This window comes from Xiphias gladius, chromosome 18 (assembly GCF_016859285.1).
Source record: "Xiphias gladius isolate SHS-SW01 ecotype Sanya breed wild chromosome 18, ASM1685928v1, whole genome shotgun sequence".
Lineage (NCBI taxonomy): Eukaryota > Metazoa > Chordata > Actinopteri > Istiophoriformes > Xiphiidae > Xiphias > Xiphias gladius.
The window spans coordinates 28,643,444-28,660,583 of NC_053417.1; the positions used below are offsets into that span (position 1 = coordinate 28,643,444).

The 17,140-nt window shown below is 44.5% G+C and overlaps 1 protein-coding gene across 8 annotated transcripts; it reads right to left on the minus strand.

Annotated features, from left to right (window-relative positions):
- Positions 1-912: 912 nt before the first annotated feature.
- Positions 913-16,378, minus strand: LOC120804076 (PHD finger protein 20-like). 8 transcript variants are annotated; one of them, XM_040153265.1, is made up of 19 exons: positions 16,338-16,359; positions 15,552-15,638; positions 13,896-13,975; positions 13,498-13,669; positions 13,147-13,231; positions 11,873-11,946; positions 11,531-11,762; positions 11,022-11,105; positions 9,777-9,836; positions 8,968-9,154; positions 8,777-8,895; positions 8,425-8,547; positions 7,967-8,053; positions 7,715-7,857; positions 7,392-7,491; positions 6,247-6,442; positions 5,943-6,159; positions 5,130-5,406; positions 913-4,175 (listed from the first exon to the last, which is right to left on the minus strand). In XM_040153265.1, exons 3-19 carry the CDS (start codon positions 13,973-13,975, stop codon positions 4,039-4,041), a joined length of 2,373 nt encoding a protein of 790 aa, XP_040009199.1. In that variant the 5' UTR covers positions 15,552-15,638; positions 16,338-16,359; the 3' UTR covers positions 913-4,038. The 8 variants fall into 8 exon arrangements, with proteins under 8 accessions (XP_040009199.1, XP_040009198.1, XP_040009197.1 ...); XM_040153264.1 differs by lacking the exon at positions 15,552-15,638 and having other exon boundaries at positions 16,338-16,378; XM_040153263.1 differs by lacking the exons at positions 15,552-15,638; positions 16,338-16,359 and adding an exon at positions 16,052-16,304 and having other exon boundaries at positions 8,786-8,895.
- Between the last annotated feature and the right edge of the window lie 762 nt (positions 16,379-17,140).

Genomic DNA, 17,140 nt, shown 5'->3' on the forward strand with positions numbered 1-17,140 from the left:
TACGTGGCTTAAAGAATTGGAAAATCCATATTTAGGATGCTCAATGAACTGTACTGTGTGGGGGGAGGGACCACTGTAACACACACACACACACACATGCGCCATAAGGGAGTGTCCTAGCGGTCTTTGAACACACAGCGAGACCATCTGGCTGACTGGAGCGGCCTACAGCACAACAACATACACGGATACCGTGTCCTGTATCGAAACCTACAACTCAACACGAACACAAAGCTCAGACTTTCAAAACAGCTGAAAATTCAGAAACGCATTCGTCGGCCCACACGAACAAAGACATAACGAAAACCATTCATTGTGCGTCACCGCTCATCAGGAGGTTTGTAGATCAGCGACATGTAAACACTCTATTATTATTATTATTATTATTATTATATGACATTAAAAAGAGCCGAACCGGGACTATTTCTCCCGGGTCCTGATCCACTTGTCATTATTATTATGTGACTAAGTTTATGAGCAGATATGAGCTGGATCTCTGGGACTGCTTGGACCCACCGACGGATCCTAGTCTGTCCTGTGTTTGTCTATTGCTTTTCTATATACCACAAGTTTTACTTGTTAGAAGTGATTTCCTGCCAAAACTTTTCCAAATTTTAAGACTTCTGAACCAGAGAAAAGTGTAAGTAACGGATTAGCTGCAGAAAAAGGAGGAGACTCGATAGCCTGCCTCAGTTGAGATTTTGCCATGATCAGTAATTCATATTCATGATCATCTGTGAACATGTGCAGGGCTGCACTGCCTGCTGTCGTATCAGCACCAATCTGGTTTGTGGAGGAATTAATATTCTTAATTCCTAATGAAACGGATTCATGATGTTTGAGTCTAACATCTGCTCCTTAACCTGCAAGTTGAGGCTTTATTTAACAAACCTACCAGATGGACACAAGAACTTAAATGAATGTTTAGATTTGACTGCATTTCAGAAGAAAAAACAAATACATTTAATTAAGATGAATGAAACATAATATTCTCTATTACATACCTGGCAGCAGAACGTAATGCAGAGAGAGCAAATTTACAGAAAATATGAACAAAACAAGAATTATAATAACGTAAAACTTTGGTTGTTCGTAACACAAAATGTCCTAAATGTGACACGTCCGTGTCCACACAGTGACTGGCATTTTATCGTTTCAATCAAAGGTCGAAATCCTCAGAAAAATCTTTAGAGTAAAAAAGAAAACTTTTACTTCTGAGTTTGAGGCTCGATGTGCGTGAACGTGTACTGCATTCGGGCTGATCCTCCTTGACGCCAACAGAAACGATCACACGACCGAATCGCGTGCTTGCGTTTCGGTCAAGATGCCACCGTGGGTTTTCGAATGACGTGAGGCGGACTTGTCCCAGGTGACGAGGACCGTCCGAACACACCATCAGAAACCGGGGTGAACTGAGCAGGTAACCGAACAGCATCGGAATGAGAACAAACCTAGTTGCGCAGTAACTGAGGAGAAGCACCAGAGGCTGTGTTCCTCCACCAGACAGCCAGGAACTGGAAACACACCAGAGTTCATCAGGAGAATGTGTATGAGGATAAAAGGGCCACTGCTGGAGAACAACTGGAGATTTTGAGAATAAAGTCGTCAGTTTCAGAAAATAGTCGAATTACGAGAAAAAAGAAAAAGTCCTGATACAGTATCTCAAGACAAAAGTCACATTTTGAGAGAAGCTGTAATTTGTAATATTTTCATAATTTTACCAAAAAAAATATGAACCACTTTTTCTTGTAATATTTTGACTTTTTACTAGAAATTACAATTTTTTTCTCAAAATATTTTTTCTAGAAATCTCCACTTGCCCCCACTGCTCCATCGTAGATTCATAAGCACTCTTTCTATCAAAATAAATCTGCAGCTTTATACAGTTTGCTTCTTGTATAAGAGTATAAAACATTCAATTGGACATATTTACATTTTAAAGTTGTTTTTGGGTCACAACGGAGGAAGCTTGTGTTGGTTCCTTTTACTGGGAGCGGGCTAGCAACGCTTATGAGCACCGCCAGTGTTCTCCATCTCCGATGAATCATTTCTACGTACAGAGTTCTTCAGAGGGACCCGCTGGTTCAAAATGTGTCGAGGCTGAACCGAGAAGAGACAGCTTGAGGCTCCGAAACACTCCGGCAGTAAGAGAACCTGGGAGCTTAGAGAACTGTGTTGCATACATGGTGCTATTATACTGCACTGAGCTTGTTAACCTGGAGACAAAGCCAGGAGCTACTCAGAGTGAAACTATGGAAACGGCTTAAAGCTGATATGCAAAATGTCTTTTAGTTGAAAAGTCTTTTACATATGCATCGATATGTATGTTTGCTCATTAAATGTAGATGGAAACTCTCTCAACACTCTGCTTTAATTTCAAATTATTTTATGTTATGAGTCTGTGTAGCATAAATTTGTGTCTGCGTCGGTTCGTTTGGACTGTCAGTGCAGATTGGACGCACTGACAACTTCTCTTTTGTTAAACCTAATTTGGACGAAGATGTGTGCCGAGTTATGGAATTTGAGCTTTAAAATGCTCGTTTCTGCCTCACCATGTCCTGCAATGGCCCAGTCACGCCAGCATTTAAAAAGTCCATGAACTTCAGTGCAACCACCACAATCAACGGATTCTCTTCTCGGATTAATCTGCTCAAGTTTTTTTCCCATCAGCTTCAAATTCGGTGAACACAGATGCACAAATGTGTCACGCAAAACTGTCCTGACAGAGCGGACCTCTGAGTGACCAGAGAGGCAGAGAGTCCAAAATGGAGGGAGCTATTGCAGCTTATTAGCTGCGCTGCACCTCCCGGTCTTAATCAACCTTCACCGTAAGAGCATGAACGGCTCCACAAAAGAGGACTGGTTTTCAGACGGTTAGGAGACGGGTGTCCATGCTACCTGTATGTCTTTTAAATGCACCGTGGGAAGCGAAATCTCGCATTAGCTACCGAGCTAACTAGCTTGTTAACTGACAGTCGATGCTGGTTAACAGTTAACAAGCCAGTTAAGAGTTCTTTATTAAACTCTGTACTGGATGACATGAAGTACAATCCTGAGGAAACCGAAAGCAGCTCAGGGAGCTGTTATGACGGACTAGTGCTAACACAGCTGGCGTGTTAGTGGTCACCGGGCTTTTACAACCAAATATTTCACCAAGATGCACAAATGAATTTTGCTGCAACGCTTGACTGATGCTGTGACAAAGACCTTAAAACCCCCTGAGAATGTTTTCTCTCTGTTCTTTTACCTAAAAAGGGTAATGACCCCTTTTTAAGTAGAAAAAATTTCTCAGTCGGTGCTAACTTTAGCACAATTACAAAAATCTGTGCAGTGAGAAATATCAAACCAATGAAAGCATCACTGTGGAAATCTTTTGACTAAATCCTCATGTTTTGAAAAATCCACCCAAACCCTTAAGGTGCGTGTGTCGGCGGTTACATTTTACACAGCGGGACGTTTGTTAGCCTGGATAGTTGCTGGAATGCGCTGTGTGACAACGTGTTAAGCTCAGTCTAAGCTCAGCTGTAACTTCGTTCTGATGTCACGGCAACACACGCTCCGAGGCGACGCGAACAGACAAACATGATTGCGTTCCTGATGACAACATGGACGACAGAAGCTGATTAAAAACCAAATCCAAACAAATCAATCATTAATCAAACCTGTCTTCACCGTAAACGGTGCGGTATTGAGTCCTGCTGGAGGCAGTTCGGGAAACGCTCTTGTGCCTTTGTCAAATTTAACTGCAAAAATCACCCGTTCAGTCACTTTATAAAAAAAAATCTCGCCCTTTTTCGTTCTCTTGTTGCAGTGCACCTTTTCTCCACCAGAGGGGGCGTCGTCCTGTGACTGTGTGGAAACAAGCCACGTTTTCCCTCCAGACTCGAGAGTGACGCGCTCAATGACTCGCTCTCGACAGGTCCGTCTAGTCGTGTGCTGGCAATCGTCAGTCAGTCAGTCTGTCCGTTTGCTCCTATTGGCTAGCGGTGACGTGCGGGATAAAAGGTCAGGGGGCGCAGAGATGAAGGAGTGGAAGCGTCAGCGGCAGACTGACAGGCATCTCACAGTGCAGAGGTCACGCAGCAGACGCCCGATTCGCTGTTTGAGCTGCGGAAGTCGGGACAGAGGGTCGGGAGGCTCGAGCTCGCCCGAGTGGTCCAACCAGGACTCTAAGACTGGAGAGAGAGAGAGAGAGAGGGCGAGAGAAGAGACAGAGAGAGGGAGAGAGAGAGACAGAGAGAGGGGAGAGAGAGAGAGAGAGAGAGAGGGCGAGAGAGAGAGAGAGAGACAGAGAGAGGGGAGAGAGAGAGAGAGAGAGGGCGAGAGAGAGAGAGAGAGAGAGGGGAGAGAGACAGAGAGAGGAGAGAGACAGAGAGAGGGCGAGAGACAGAGAGAGAGACAGAGAGAGAGAGACAGAGAGGGGAGAGAGAGAGACAGAGAGACAGAGAGAGAGAGGGCGAGAGACAGAGAGGAGAGAGAGAGAGAGAGAGAGAGGGGAGAGAGAGAGAGAGAGACAGAGAGAGGGCGAGAGAGAGAGAGAGAGGCGAGAGAGAGAGAGAGAGAGGAGAGAGAGAGAGGGGAGAGAGAGAGAGAGAGAGAGAGAGAGAGAGAGAGAGAGAGAACAGAGAGGGGAGAGAGAGAGAAGAGAGAGAGAGAGAGAAGAGAAGAGAGAGGAGAAGAGAGAGAGGGGAGAGAGAGAGAGAGAGAGAGAGAGACAGAGAGAGAGAGAGAGAGAGAGACAGAGACAGAGAGAGAGAGAGAGAGAGAGAGAGAGAGGAGAGAGAGAGAGAGAGAGAGAGAGAGAGAGAGAGAGAGAGAGAGAGAGAGAGACGGGGGGTGAGTTTTTTACTTTTTTCATATGGATTATTTGAGAGAAGACTATCCATCTACAATTAAACCTACAACACAAAAAAGTGAAGGGGTCTGAATATTTTCTGGAGCCGCTGGAAGTCTGGGACCAGATTCAAAATCAGCAGATACACAATATTAAAGACTCGGACTGCGATCAGGGTCTAAAAAGAAAAAAAAAATTCATCTGGACACCGCTGATGTCTTCCAGCATGACTAAAGAAACGTGTGTGTGTGTGTGTGTGTGTGTGTGTGTGTGTGTGTGTGAGTGTGTGTGTTACCGTCAAGCTCTCGTTCGATCAGGTCCATCCTGGCACTGATCTGGTGGTGAAGAGACTCGACGTGCTCCAGCAGGTTCAGCTGACACTCGGCCACAGACGCCGGACGAGGCCCGGGTGCGTGTGTCTGAGTGCGTGTGCGTTCCTCGCAGTCCGCGCGCGTGTGCTTTTCCGTTTTTATGCCGCTGTCGCTGTGTGTGTCTGTGGTTGTCACAGTGTTCCTATGGTCACCTGTCGTAGCGTCAGTCACCTGCTTGCTGATGTCTTCGGGCTTTATTTCCTACAAAAGCACAGATTTTCTGTTTTAGTGAAGGAGGGGCGGGGTGGGGGGCTCACGTTAATACAGTTTCCTCTGTGACACTGGCTTCATTGTGCTCACGCTCAGAGAGCACTGGGAGGTAAATATAGTTCCACATTTACCACAATGAGCCCAGAGCCTCAAACTGGATCTCAGTGGTCTCGTAGCAACAGCAGGAGCCTGTTTAGCGCTGAGAATAAGAAGTGCAGCTTCTACTCAAGGTTTCTTTGCCTCTCTCATCTACATCTACTGTCTGTCCGTCCCGGAGGAGGGATCCCTCCTCTGTTGCTCTTCCTGAGGTCTCTTCCATTTTCCCCTCGGTTTTTTCCTCATCCCAGTCCAGGGTCGAAGGACAAAGGGGGCTGTATCCTGTAGGGATTTTAAAGCCCCCCCCTCAGGCAGATTCTGATTCGTGATATTGGGCTGTCACATGAAACTGACTCGACTTGATACTGCGAGTTCAACCTTATTTCATTTAACTTGCCTCGGACACGCGGCTGACCCGCAGTTGGTTTTACCTTCTGCTCAGTGTGTCGTTCCTGCTTCGCTGCGGCCGCCTGCCTTTCCTTTTCTCTCTCCTCCGCTTTTTCCCACGATGCTCCGGGCTTCTGGTAGCAGTGCTCGCTGCTGACGTAACAGATGGCGGGGTCTCCTCTTGGGCTGGACGTCAATCTCGGCCCCTCTTCCCGTCTCCACGGCAAGCTCCACAGCTGCAGATCGGGGTGGGGTGGAGAGCTGCGCGGACAGACGCACAAGCAGACCGAATATACGTCTGTGCGGACTGAGAGAGATAAACAGAGTCACTGATGTAGCCGTACTCACTGTAACAGGCTGATTTTGAGCTGCAGCCCACTGAGGACCTGACTGAGGCCGTGTGTGTGCGCCAGCAGACGGCTGGTGTGTGTGATCTTCGAGGCGTTTATCTCCGAGTAGTTCTCCTTCACACACGACAGGCCAAACATGTGACCAGATATCAGAAAATCAGGCTCGGACAGGAAACGCTGGGCCCGCCTCCAACCTGAACGAGACAAAAACACCATGAGAGGACACACACACACACACACACACACACACACACACACACACACACACACACACACACACACACACAGTGCAGGACACAATCAGTACTGAAACAAACTAAGAATGAACCGGTAAATAAAAGGACCAAAGGTAGGAGAGCTTTATGGCTGCTATGATCATCATGTTTATTAAGTGTTTATCGATTCAAAGGCCGTTCAGACCAGATTTAGCTTCCCGTTCATTTCTACGTGGAGCGGGGCGAGACACATCAGCATCTGGCCTCGAGTTGACTCTGCCTCCTCCGATTCGCACAGAGTTCAGTCTGACTGAACTTTAAGGCGTGAAGGGTCCAGCCAGATATACAGAGGGGATGGGACTGACCTCATATTCCTGTTTTATATCTGCTTGGGGAAACAACAACAGACCATGTCCCACTCGGTTCCATCAGTAGTCACTCCCAGATCATGTTCTGGATTGGCTTAACCGACACAATGTGTGTCCCTGCCTTAGGTAAGCACCGATTTTGTGATCTTCAGAGTCTCCAGCCATGCTAACAGTTCTGTGAGGCTGTGCTTAGGACACAGCAGCGCTCTGAGCTAAATGCTAACATCTGCATACTAACATGCTCACAGTGACATTTTTAACAGGTATGACGTTTACCATGTTCGCCGTCTTAGTTTAGCTTTTTAGCATGCTAACACTGGCTAGTACAAAGGGAACGTCTAGAGTTTTTCAGGTATTGGGTCATGAACCAAAGCACTGGACAAACTGAAATTTTGACCTGACGATGGCGCTAGAGGAAAAGTCAGAGGATTAATCGCGAGTGGGATGTGATTGTCTGAACCAGAGTTCATGTCAGCTCATTCAACAGCAGCGGAGAGGGAGGGCTGCCGACTGGTTGCAGTGACCTAGCGTGTCCCGACGCTCAGAGTAGTAAATCATACCTGCAGCGTGTCTGCAGTAGTAGCAGATGTAGTTATGTGGGATGTTGTCTTCATATAAACCCATACAGGTGCCGTGCTGCCAACACAGACACGACTCACACTACAGAGAAACACAGACAGACAGGGTTATAATAGACCATCATGGACCACCTGTGATGTGTGTCAGGGATCACTTCACTGGTAGTTTGGACAGGAGAGATGATTACAGACCAATGACGAACAGAAGGAAAGTGAATGGAAAAGCTGCAGCTCTAAAAATATCTCTCTGTATTTCTATCGGCTGAATATAAAAGAGTACGGGTGTGTGTGTGTGTGTTAGTTACCTGGATCATGAAGTCGTTCTCCTCGTCCACCTCACACACACACCTCACCACCTCACACTCCTCTGTCTCCATGGCAACGGGCCAAGAGGCCGTGTCCTCTCCGCTCTCCGCTGTTAGCGTCGACCAGTCGCTGCCGTCGTCAACTGAAAGGGTCGAGGGACCGAGTCACCTTTATTTTCAACGCAGATAATCCAAACTTCACATAAATAAGAAATACTGCGCAGAGTTTTCGGGATGTATGTGTGTTCCCACCGGGTTTGTGTGTGTCGTGGTGTGCGGTGGAGAGCTTCAGAGTGATCGGAGGTCTGTCTGAGTTCTCATCGTCGCTGCTGCCGAGTCCTGACGAGAAGAAAGAAACAATTAGTAAATACTCACACTGAGACGCAGCCTGGTCATTATTCTAATACACGTAGGTTCCAGCTCCAGGTTTTACCTTCTGAACTTTCAAACTGGAAAAACATGGCAACAAGAATTGACCAAAAAGTTTCAACTCTGAGGCAAGAAGCCAGCCATGCAGGTGAGGAATCATGCTTTAGTTTATATTCAAACTGCCTACACAAGCGTAAATAACTGAGTTTTAGGGGATTTTAAGAAGCGACGACTCACGTACTTAACGTAAAACACTGTGACTCCTAAATAAACTGTAGCTGTGTCTGAGTTCTGGGTCTGAAACCTTCTGAAGACTGTGGGCAATGTGCACTGACCCTCACCTGACTGACTTTTCTTCTTCTTCTTCTTCTTTTTCTTCTTCTTTAGTTTGACTCTCAGGAAGTTCTTCCTCTCCTTTCTGTTCTGCCCTCCGGTTTTCTCCCGCTCTCCGTCCCTCTTCCCTTCTGCTTACGGACAGGCAGGTTAGACGGCTCAGAGAGAGTAATGTTGCTGTCTGAACTCGTGCTAAAACTAGAAAATACCTTAAAAGTAGCCACATTTGAACTTTAAGCAGAGCCTTGTATTTGAACAAAGATATTTCTTATTGTCTTTAAACATTAAAGATGTATCAGATATCATCGGTTAATAGTCTTCCGAACTGTGTTTATGTGTGTGTCCTGGTTGTTTGTTTACCTGTCCTACCTGTTCCCATGGTGCTGTGCTCTCTGTCGTCTCGGTGACAGGTGATATTCCGGTTCTCGTTCTTCCTGTCTGACACGAAGTCGCCTCCCTCAGAAGACGACCGCTTCCTCCTACAACAACCCCAGTCAGCGTTAAACACTTTCTGCGCAGCTCCGGCTCGGGGATTTGAACCGTCAACCTACCTCGGTGCCTCCTGCTCGCTGCCTCGCTCGTCCAGCTGCTGGTCGGAGTGGTAGTACTTGATGTGGTAGTGTAGCAGACTCGCCTTCCTGAACGACTTGGTGCAGCCCGCTGCGGGACACTTGAAAGGGTTGTGGTCCAACTCAATGGAGAGGATGGGAGGAGGCTGGTTCTTTATCACTCTATACACTGAGACAGGGAGAGAGGGAGTAAAACAGGGAGAAGAAAGACAAACAAGTGAGTTTCTGACGTTAGGAGTGGGTCTGGAAATCAAACCTCAAAACCTTTTTGCTACCGACCAGAATGTGTCCGTAGCAGCGCGTTGTAAAGACTGTTGAGTATCGAAATCTAGCAACGAGTGTCTGGTAAGATTCATACTCGTGTTCACATATTCCTTTGAGATTTAAATAGAAATTTTCCATTTGAGACTGCGTTTTATTAAGATGTTGAGTTGTCGTACAGCTCTCTGTGTTTGGACGGCTTTAAATATTTGAGACATTTGAATTCTCTTGTTGAATGACGAAATAAAAAGAGAGAAAAAAAAAACATGTCAATATTTCTCAAATAAGGTGTCATAAAAAGGCATAGTTTTGGTATCAGTCACCAAAACTCAGGTATGGGATTATGAAGAATTTTCAAAACACCCAGCTGTAGTGAGCAGGGGGTGTGTTGTAGATGTGTGTGTGCTTTGAAGTTTGGAATAAACTACATGTAATATAAAGCCACAAATACATTCGTCTTCACTAAGCCCTTACAGATTAGAGCGGCAGTGTGTATGTGGGTCTGTGTTTATGTGGAGCCTGGCGCTTACGTGGTTCTCTGCTGAATTTGTGTGTGGTGGGCAGGTGGGCCTGACGCTCCAACAGGACGTCTGAGGAAGAGAGAGAGGGACAAAGATTGAGATGAAACAACAGAGAGAGCATGTTCTTACAGAAACACTATTACCCACTAAAACATAAACAGCAGTTATAGCAGTTCTTAATATTGTTAAAGCCCAAATCAAAGACAGGTTTTTGTTTCGGTCTTTTTCTGAGACACTACAATACACACTGGGCACAAAGGACACATTTTAAAATGTTTCAACTGGGTTATTTGGTTTTTGCTATATTTTATTTAACTTAAGTCTAGGTTTTATAGTCTAGGTTTTATAATAATAATAATAATAATAATAACTAATTTATATATAGCACTTTTTAAAAACATTGTTTACAAGTGCTTAACATTGTTTGCACATGTATAAACAAAACACACAACAAAAGCACATATAAATAATCAACAGATTTTTAAATTAAAGCGTTAAAACAAAACACAATGATGCCCACGGGAATAACGTAAAGGAAAAGAAAAGGAGATCAATGGGAAAAATGAAAACCACGAGTGCCAAACGATAAAAGCAGGCAGACACAAATACTGATATAACTAACGCAATTAATACAAACACAATTACAACAACAGAAAGCACCACAAACTAAATTCAATCACAGAGCCGAACAAAATCTCCATGTTTTCTAAGTATCAGGGACATTGCTCCTTTTCCTTATTGGCCTTAAACTAAAAGGCAGATTGTGCAAATGCAGAGCTTGTTTTAGGGATTCGCCCCCGACCCCGACCAGTCGACCCTGAAGGTCTGGTCAGTCGCTGTGAGCAAAGTTGTACAAAGCCTTTCAGTGGTGAAGGTGCGCATGTACAAGGTATTTTAAACAACAAATGTAAATGTGAATACGAAACCAAATTCTCACAGTTCAAAATTCTGCATTTAAATAGTATATCACAATGACGATACTGACATGGTTTCCTATCCAAGACTCTCAAGGCTTGTTTACGAAGCGTAGTAATAAAACTCGACGCACGGAGGATGTGCATGCAGAGGCTGTTTTCTGAAATAACGTTACCACGGCCATGTTCTTATTTTCCACCTATTTGACATTATATTCAATCATTTTGCCTCCAAAATCTGCTTCACGTTCACTCGCCCCACACATTTATAATCAACGTTGTCTTATGTTCCGTTCGATAGTTACTATGCAGCAGTGATCTCAAATTCTCTGATGTTTACCTCTGTCGATGTGGGCGGGGTTAGGAGCGGCTGGCCGGGTGGAGTCAACCGTGATTGGCTGATTCTCAGCGCCGCTGCTTCTACCTGGAGGAGTCAATTAACATAAGAGACACGACTGCAGACTACGCAAGTTTCCCAGTTACCTGCCTGAGGAGCTAACTAATCATGCTAAGTCCCATGCACCAATCAGCTTCAGGGGCATTTATCATCACCCAAAATGCATTGCAACACCTTTGAAAGCATCGATAAGCATCAGTGACAGTTTAGGCAAATTACATCTGTTGTTGATTTTTGAAGGGAAAAGAGGTAAATCCAGCCCCTGCAGCAAAAACACATTAAAAAAATTAGCTTTTCTGCAAATGTTACTGTTACAGTAATTGTGTCAAATGCAAAAGCTTGGGCTCAGTACTTAGTAACCCCCCCCCGCCCCCCAAACACACACACCTGTATGTATAGACCTACTTTATGTTAAACGCTGGGTGCTGGATGTCAGAGGTCACCTGACTTACTGTCATCTGTTTTCTTCTTTGCTGGTGGATGCGAGGATGAAGCTTCTGCCTTCCTCTTCCTCTCCTCCTCCCCCTCCACAGCTCCGTCCCGCTCCTCTGATGTCACCTTCTCCTCCGCCTCCTCTTCCTTCTTCTCTTCTTCTTCTTCTTTTTCTCCACCATCCTCCTCCTCCTCGCTCTCTCCTTCCTCCCATCCCTCGCTTCCCACCGCACTCTTCTCAGATCTGGACTTCTGTTTCCACACACACACGTGCAGAAAAGACAAAGCTCTCAGAATCAAAAAGACTGTGACTGGTGAAGCCAATCAGATGATCAGACACATGGGCGCTGAGTATTTCTTACTTCCTGGAAGGGTTTGACCTTGGTGGGCTTCACGGTCCGAACCACGCCATCGTAGAAACGCACTGTGTAGGAGTCTTACACACACAGACACAGACACAGATACACACACATACATACGTCAGGTTTACCAGGTTTAGCATTGGTAGCATTCGAGTACGTTTCTGTGATCCAGTTCCTAAGCATAAACAGCAGCGTGCCGCGGTGCTGTGATCTTACAACTCTAAGTCAGGTTTCAAGTCTCCAGTTCCCAAGTCCAAGTCCAAGCCATTTAATCACCAGTGCAAGGATTTGTCCCATAGGCCAGTGGCCTTCCAAAAACTTTAAGCTTTATTTGCAGCACAAGGACAGATAACAGAAGTGAACCAGATGTGACAGGAGAGTTCAAACCCTCTGCTCCCCACAAAAATCAAGATATAAAGAGACAGGAATCATGAAAAAATAGTAAGAATTCAAAGTACACCACCAACAACAGCTACTGGAGTTCGGCTACATGACTCGAGTCTGGGCCTTTTTCTTCTGACGATGCTAATCATCTGCGTTCATGTTGTGAAATATATGCAATGGTCACTGTGAAGAGGGAAAGACACACGTAACCAATGCGTCGCAGCAGCCTGGCAGACTAATGGTCATTGATAGAAGAAATGACACAAAAACACAGCTCAGGGTTCGTGTCTCAAATTTGGCAGTATCGTTCGATTCGGTCGGCTCAGCCGGGGTTTCACTCTCAGTTTTAGGCCCCTGCAGAACTCTTGTCAAAATGTTCTTCTGGGAGTTTTCCTTCATTTTTTTCCCCAGAAGACATCCGATTCAACCATGCCGGCTGTTGCCACGTAAATGCAAGAACAGCAGTAATTTTAGGAAATTGTAAGAATGCAATAGACAGCTCAGCTCAACAGACTACTATTTCCATTGTTGCTTTATCTGTTGTGTTTTTTCAAGTAACAGATTTGAACATTTTATCTACAAAATGTTGGAAAATACCCGTCACAATTTCCCAGAGTCGAAGGTGACATCTTCAGACGACTTGTTTTGTCTGAACACCAGTCCAAACCCCAAAATATTCAATTTACAATGATATAAAACAGAGGAAAAAGCAGAGGATCCTCAGAAACCAGAGATTTATCAAGCATTTTGACTGATAAGAGCCTTAAAAGATGAAAGAAAACAGATTGATTTTCTTTCAAGTGACTGATCGATTAATCAACTCATTGTTTCAGCACTAATGTACAGCAACATAACTCATGAGGCGTATAAAAGGTGAAACTGAGCCTCACCGTCCTTGTTGACCCTGAGGATTTTGGCCGGGTAGAAACGACAGTCTGTCCAACAGGCCAGAACCTTCGTTCCTGAAACAAACATCTGAGACAGAGAGAAAAATTCAGTCCACCGAAGAAAACAAAGAAGAGGAGCAGAGACTGACAAGGCAACATGCAGATACTTGTACATGCAAAATATTCCTTCAGTGAAGCTCCCAAAACTTTGTCAGTGAAAACCTCTCAAAACTCTCAGTCTAATGACCGGGACGAACAGTGTCACTCTCACGATGTGGCGCTGATGGTTAAGAATCTGTAGAAAACTTTTACCAGGATGTATGAAACAACACACATGTAGCCAGCGCGTCGTACCGGGTGAGATCGTGGTGGATTCAGGCCCTGCCTCCTCAGACTGACTCGCTCCAGCGGCCGAAGGTACGGCGAGTTCCACTGAAACCATTCATCATGTCGACGGCTCCACTGACGGTAGTGGATCAGGACCCGCTCTTTGTCGTAGTCGATTTTTTCAATTGTAGCTGTGTACCTGAGAGGAAACCGACACGGTGCAGGATGAGTTGTTTAAAGTTATCAAAACTGTGATCAAATTTTAAGGGTCAACTGAACAGTTTGATTAAGACGCAAAATCCAATTTTGAGACAAAACCACAATTTTAAATACCATCGTGAATCAACTATTGCAGGAGTGTTTGCCACTACAGATGTGTGTGTGAAAACTCCAGATAATTTTCTATATTAGTGTATGGTCCAGACCAGTTCTTGTGTCGATCTCGGGCTTCCAGCTGCGCTCCGACCTCGAAAGTGATTCCTGACCTGTCTGGAGGAGTCTTCATCTGCAGAAACAGAGAGAAAAAAAAAAAAAAAACTCCACTAAATTTAAAATTTATAAGCCATTTCTGACAATTCACATTTCCTTTCTTTGGCAGTAAAGTCTCCTGGTACTGTCCGTCCACACTTTGTAAAGATCATGCTGATACTTGCATTTTAAAATGATCCCCTGCTTGCTTTTCTTTTGTTTTGAGGGAGCTGAGAGGATATTTTTACACTTTGTATGTTTCCCGGGGCCTCGTGCGTCCGGTTTGACACCTGTCAAAAATTTGTTCACTCCTCTGGGTTTAGTTACAACCTTTATCATCAATGTGCGTCTGCACTTCTTTCTGTGGCATCAAAATAAAGCGCAAAGTTTACTCTTCGCATTCAGAATCAGAGTCAGCTTTAGTGGCCAAGTCAAGTTCACTTACAAATTCAAGGAATTTGCCTTCAGCTATAAGTGGCTGTCAATATACAGAACTACTTACACACAGGGCAGAGAACAAATGTTTATACAGATAATGACATACAGCTAAACAATGATAAGCAAACTCTGCCGGCATACACAGGTTTCGAGGTGGACAACAAACTATCTATATATAGATTGTTATGTACTGTATGTGCAGGGTTGTGGAACAGATACAGTGGTGTGAAAAAGTTTGGGCACCACTGGTCAAAATTTCTCTTACTTTGAATCGTTTAGCGAGTAGAACACGAACCGATCTCCAAAAGATGAAACATTGTTTTTCAACATATTAAGCAAGATTAGTGTATTATTTTTGTTTTGTGAAAGTTTAGAATGGAAAATAAAGGGCAGGAGCAGCAAACAAAAGTTTGGGCATCCCAAGAGATTTGAGCTCTCCAAGGTCTCAGACCTTAATTAGCTTGTCAGGGCTATGGCTTGTTCACAGTCATCGTTAGGAAAGGTCAGGTGATGCAAATTTCAAAGCTTTATAAAATACTCTGGGTGCCCAAACCTTGTCCCAACAATCAGAGTCCAAGGTGACGTCCTCAAACGTTGTCTTTTGCCCAGCAAACACTTCAAAACCCAGAGAGGTTCAGTTTATTACCACGTAAGACAATAAAAGGCCCCAAATCCTCAGCTCTGAGAGCCTGGAACCTGACAAGGTTTTGCCAGTTTAGCTCAAAATGATGACGAAAACAAACCAAGAGCTGCGGATCAGTTCTCTATCAACTGACTAACTCACTCATTGAGGAATTGCTGCAGCTCTTTTTAGACCTCCCGTCTGATTTAACTGTTTTTACAAATGTGATGCCAGGTGGGAAAAAAACGGCCATGTTGGTCGTGGTGTATCCCGGACCTGGCATGTGATGGGTCTGCAGTCTCGTTATCAGTATGTCACCTTTATGCTCAGGAATAACCTGGAAATTACGCGTGTGGACATTAAGCTCCAATGTCGTCATCGTGAGCGTGCAAATTTGATTAAATTCTTTTCAGTATAGGCGGCCACCCACTTCCTGTCAGCTACAAAGATAGGACTGACTCTTGTTATTATTTTAATCAGAAATGAATAAAAAAGTAAATAAATAGATAAAAGCGCGCCGAGTGGTATTTAAAGAGAGATTTCATTTCCATACCAAAGGGTTGAGCGGTCCAAGTTGTTTCAGTGACGTCTGCTGTACGTAACGTGATGACAACGGACATACCGGACGTCGCCAGCGTCTCTGGGGTAACGGTTGCACAGACAAACTTTTTAGTTTAGTTTATTCATTAAGTTTCCCACAAATCTTGTCTGAGCTGTGAGAGATTAAAACGGAAAAAAGAGCAGAGGGCAACCAATGAAAGAAACTCCTCTCCTCTCCTCTGAAGCGTTTCTGACATTTTTGTGTCTGATCTGTCAGTGTTCTCTGTGAAAGAAGCTGATTGGCCCACAGGCAACTGAGGACACGTGTTCAGAATTCTCATTGGATCTCCCTGCTGTCAGTCAAATGGAAGAGGCCCGCCCCCTCTGGAGCTGCTCAGATATTTGACAGTAGCTAACATGCTAATGCTAACTGTGCTAGCTCCAAAAAACAGCAAGAAATAGCATTAGACGAAACACAAAAATGCGTAAAAAATACACGTTTGTAAACTACACCTGCATCAGAAAGGAGACGACCGGATGTTTCAAGTTGTACATTAAGCTCGTCCAGTTTAACGGAGTTCTGCCTTCTCTCCATTGACTGTGAATAGATAAGCTAACACAGCTAACTGTTAGCCTGCGCTCAGTCTGAAAAGTCCCAGTGACAGCTGCAAGCGGATTAGAGTTTCATGTCGGCCAGTGAGCTGCCGTGGAAGCGGAAACCTTTATAAAACCGTCTCCACTGTCCAAATGTGATACTGAGCGGTAAATGTGTAAATGAGTAACACGAAAGCTTGTTTACCTCTGGCGCTACTTGTACACTGCACTCTTCATACTGTGATGGCCGCAGAGCGCATGCGCGGATGCAGACTTTCAGCTGCTGCGTGTTTATCTGTCTCAGGGATGTTTTCGTGTAAATCGTATAAAGCACGGATTATAGGATGTGTTCCTATGATTCCTATGATACTGTTGGAGGACTGTGTTTTTGTTTAATCAAGCAGATATGTCAAAAGAAGAATATGGAACCAATGACGTCCCTGTCCAACAGGGTTTATGCTTAATAGTCTCTCACCGTTGGACTGATTTGCAAGTATTGCACATCTGATACACACCATATTTATTACGATCTGTATATTATACTACTGCAGAGATGTTGGCTTATAAGGGGGACACTTTACTTTAGCCCCCTTTATTTCGTATTTATTAGCAGTACGTAAACATTTCACAAATGGATAACAACCCATGTATTGATAGGCAGGTACAGCGTCTTTTAAGTGGTTACTGATGTATTTGTCAACAACTGTAACTTATCTGTTGCTGTATCAACAGATAATGAAGTGACAAGACAGTAAAACACATAGGAGACATGTCTTCGTAGGAGACGCTCGAATAAATACTGTACATTAATAACCACTTAAAAACGTCCTTACAGCTGTTACATTATAGTGTGTTATAAACTACTTACTGAATATGTATATACTGCCTATGAATGCTAAATACGAGGACCTAAAGTAGCGTTTTACCAAACACCCTTTCCGGTACCACTTCCTAATAAGACGCCTTTTCTAAAGAGCTTTTACTTTGTAACTGCTGGCTTTATTAATG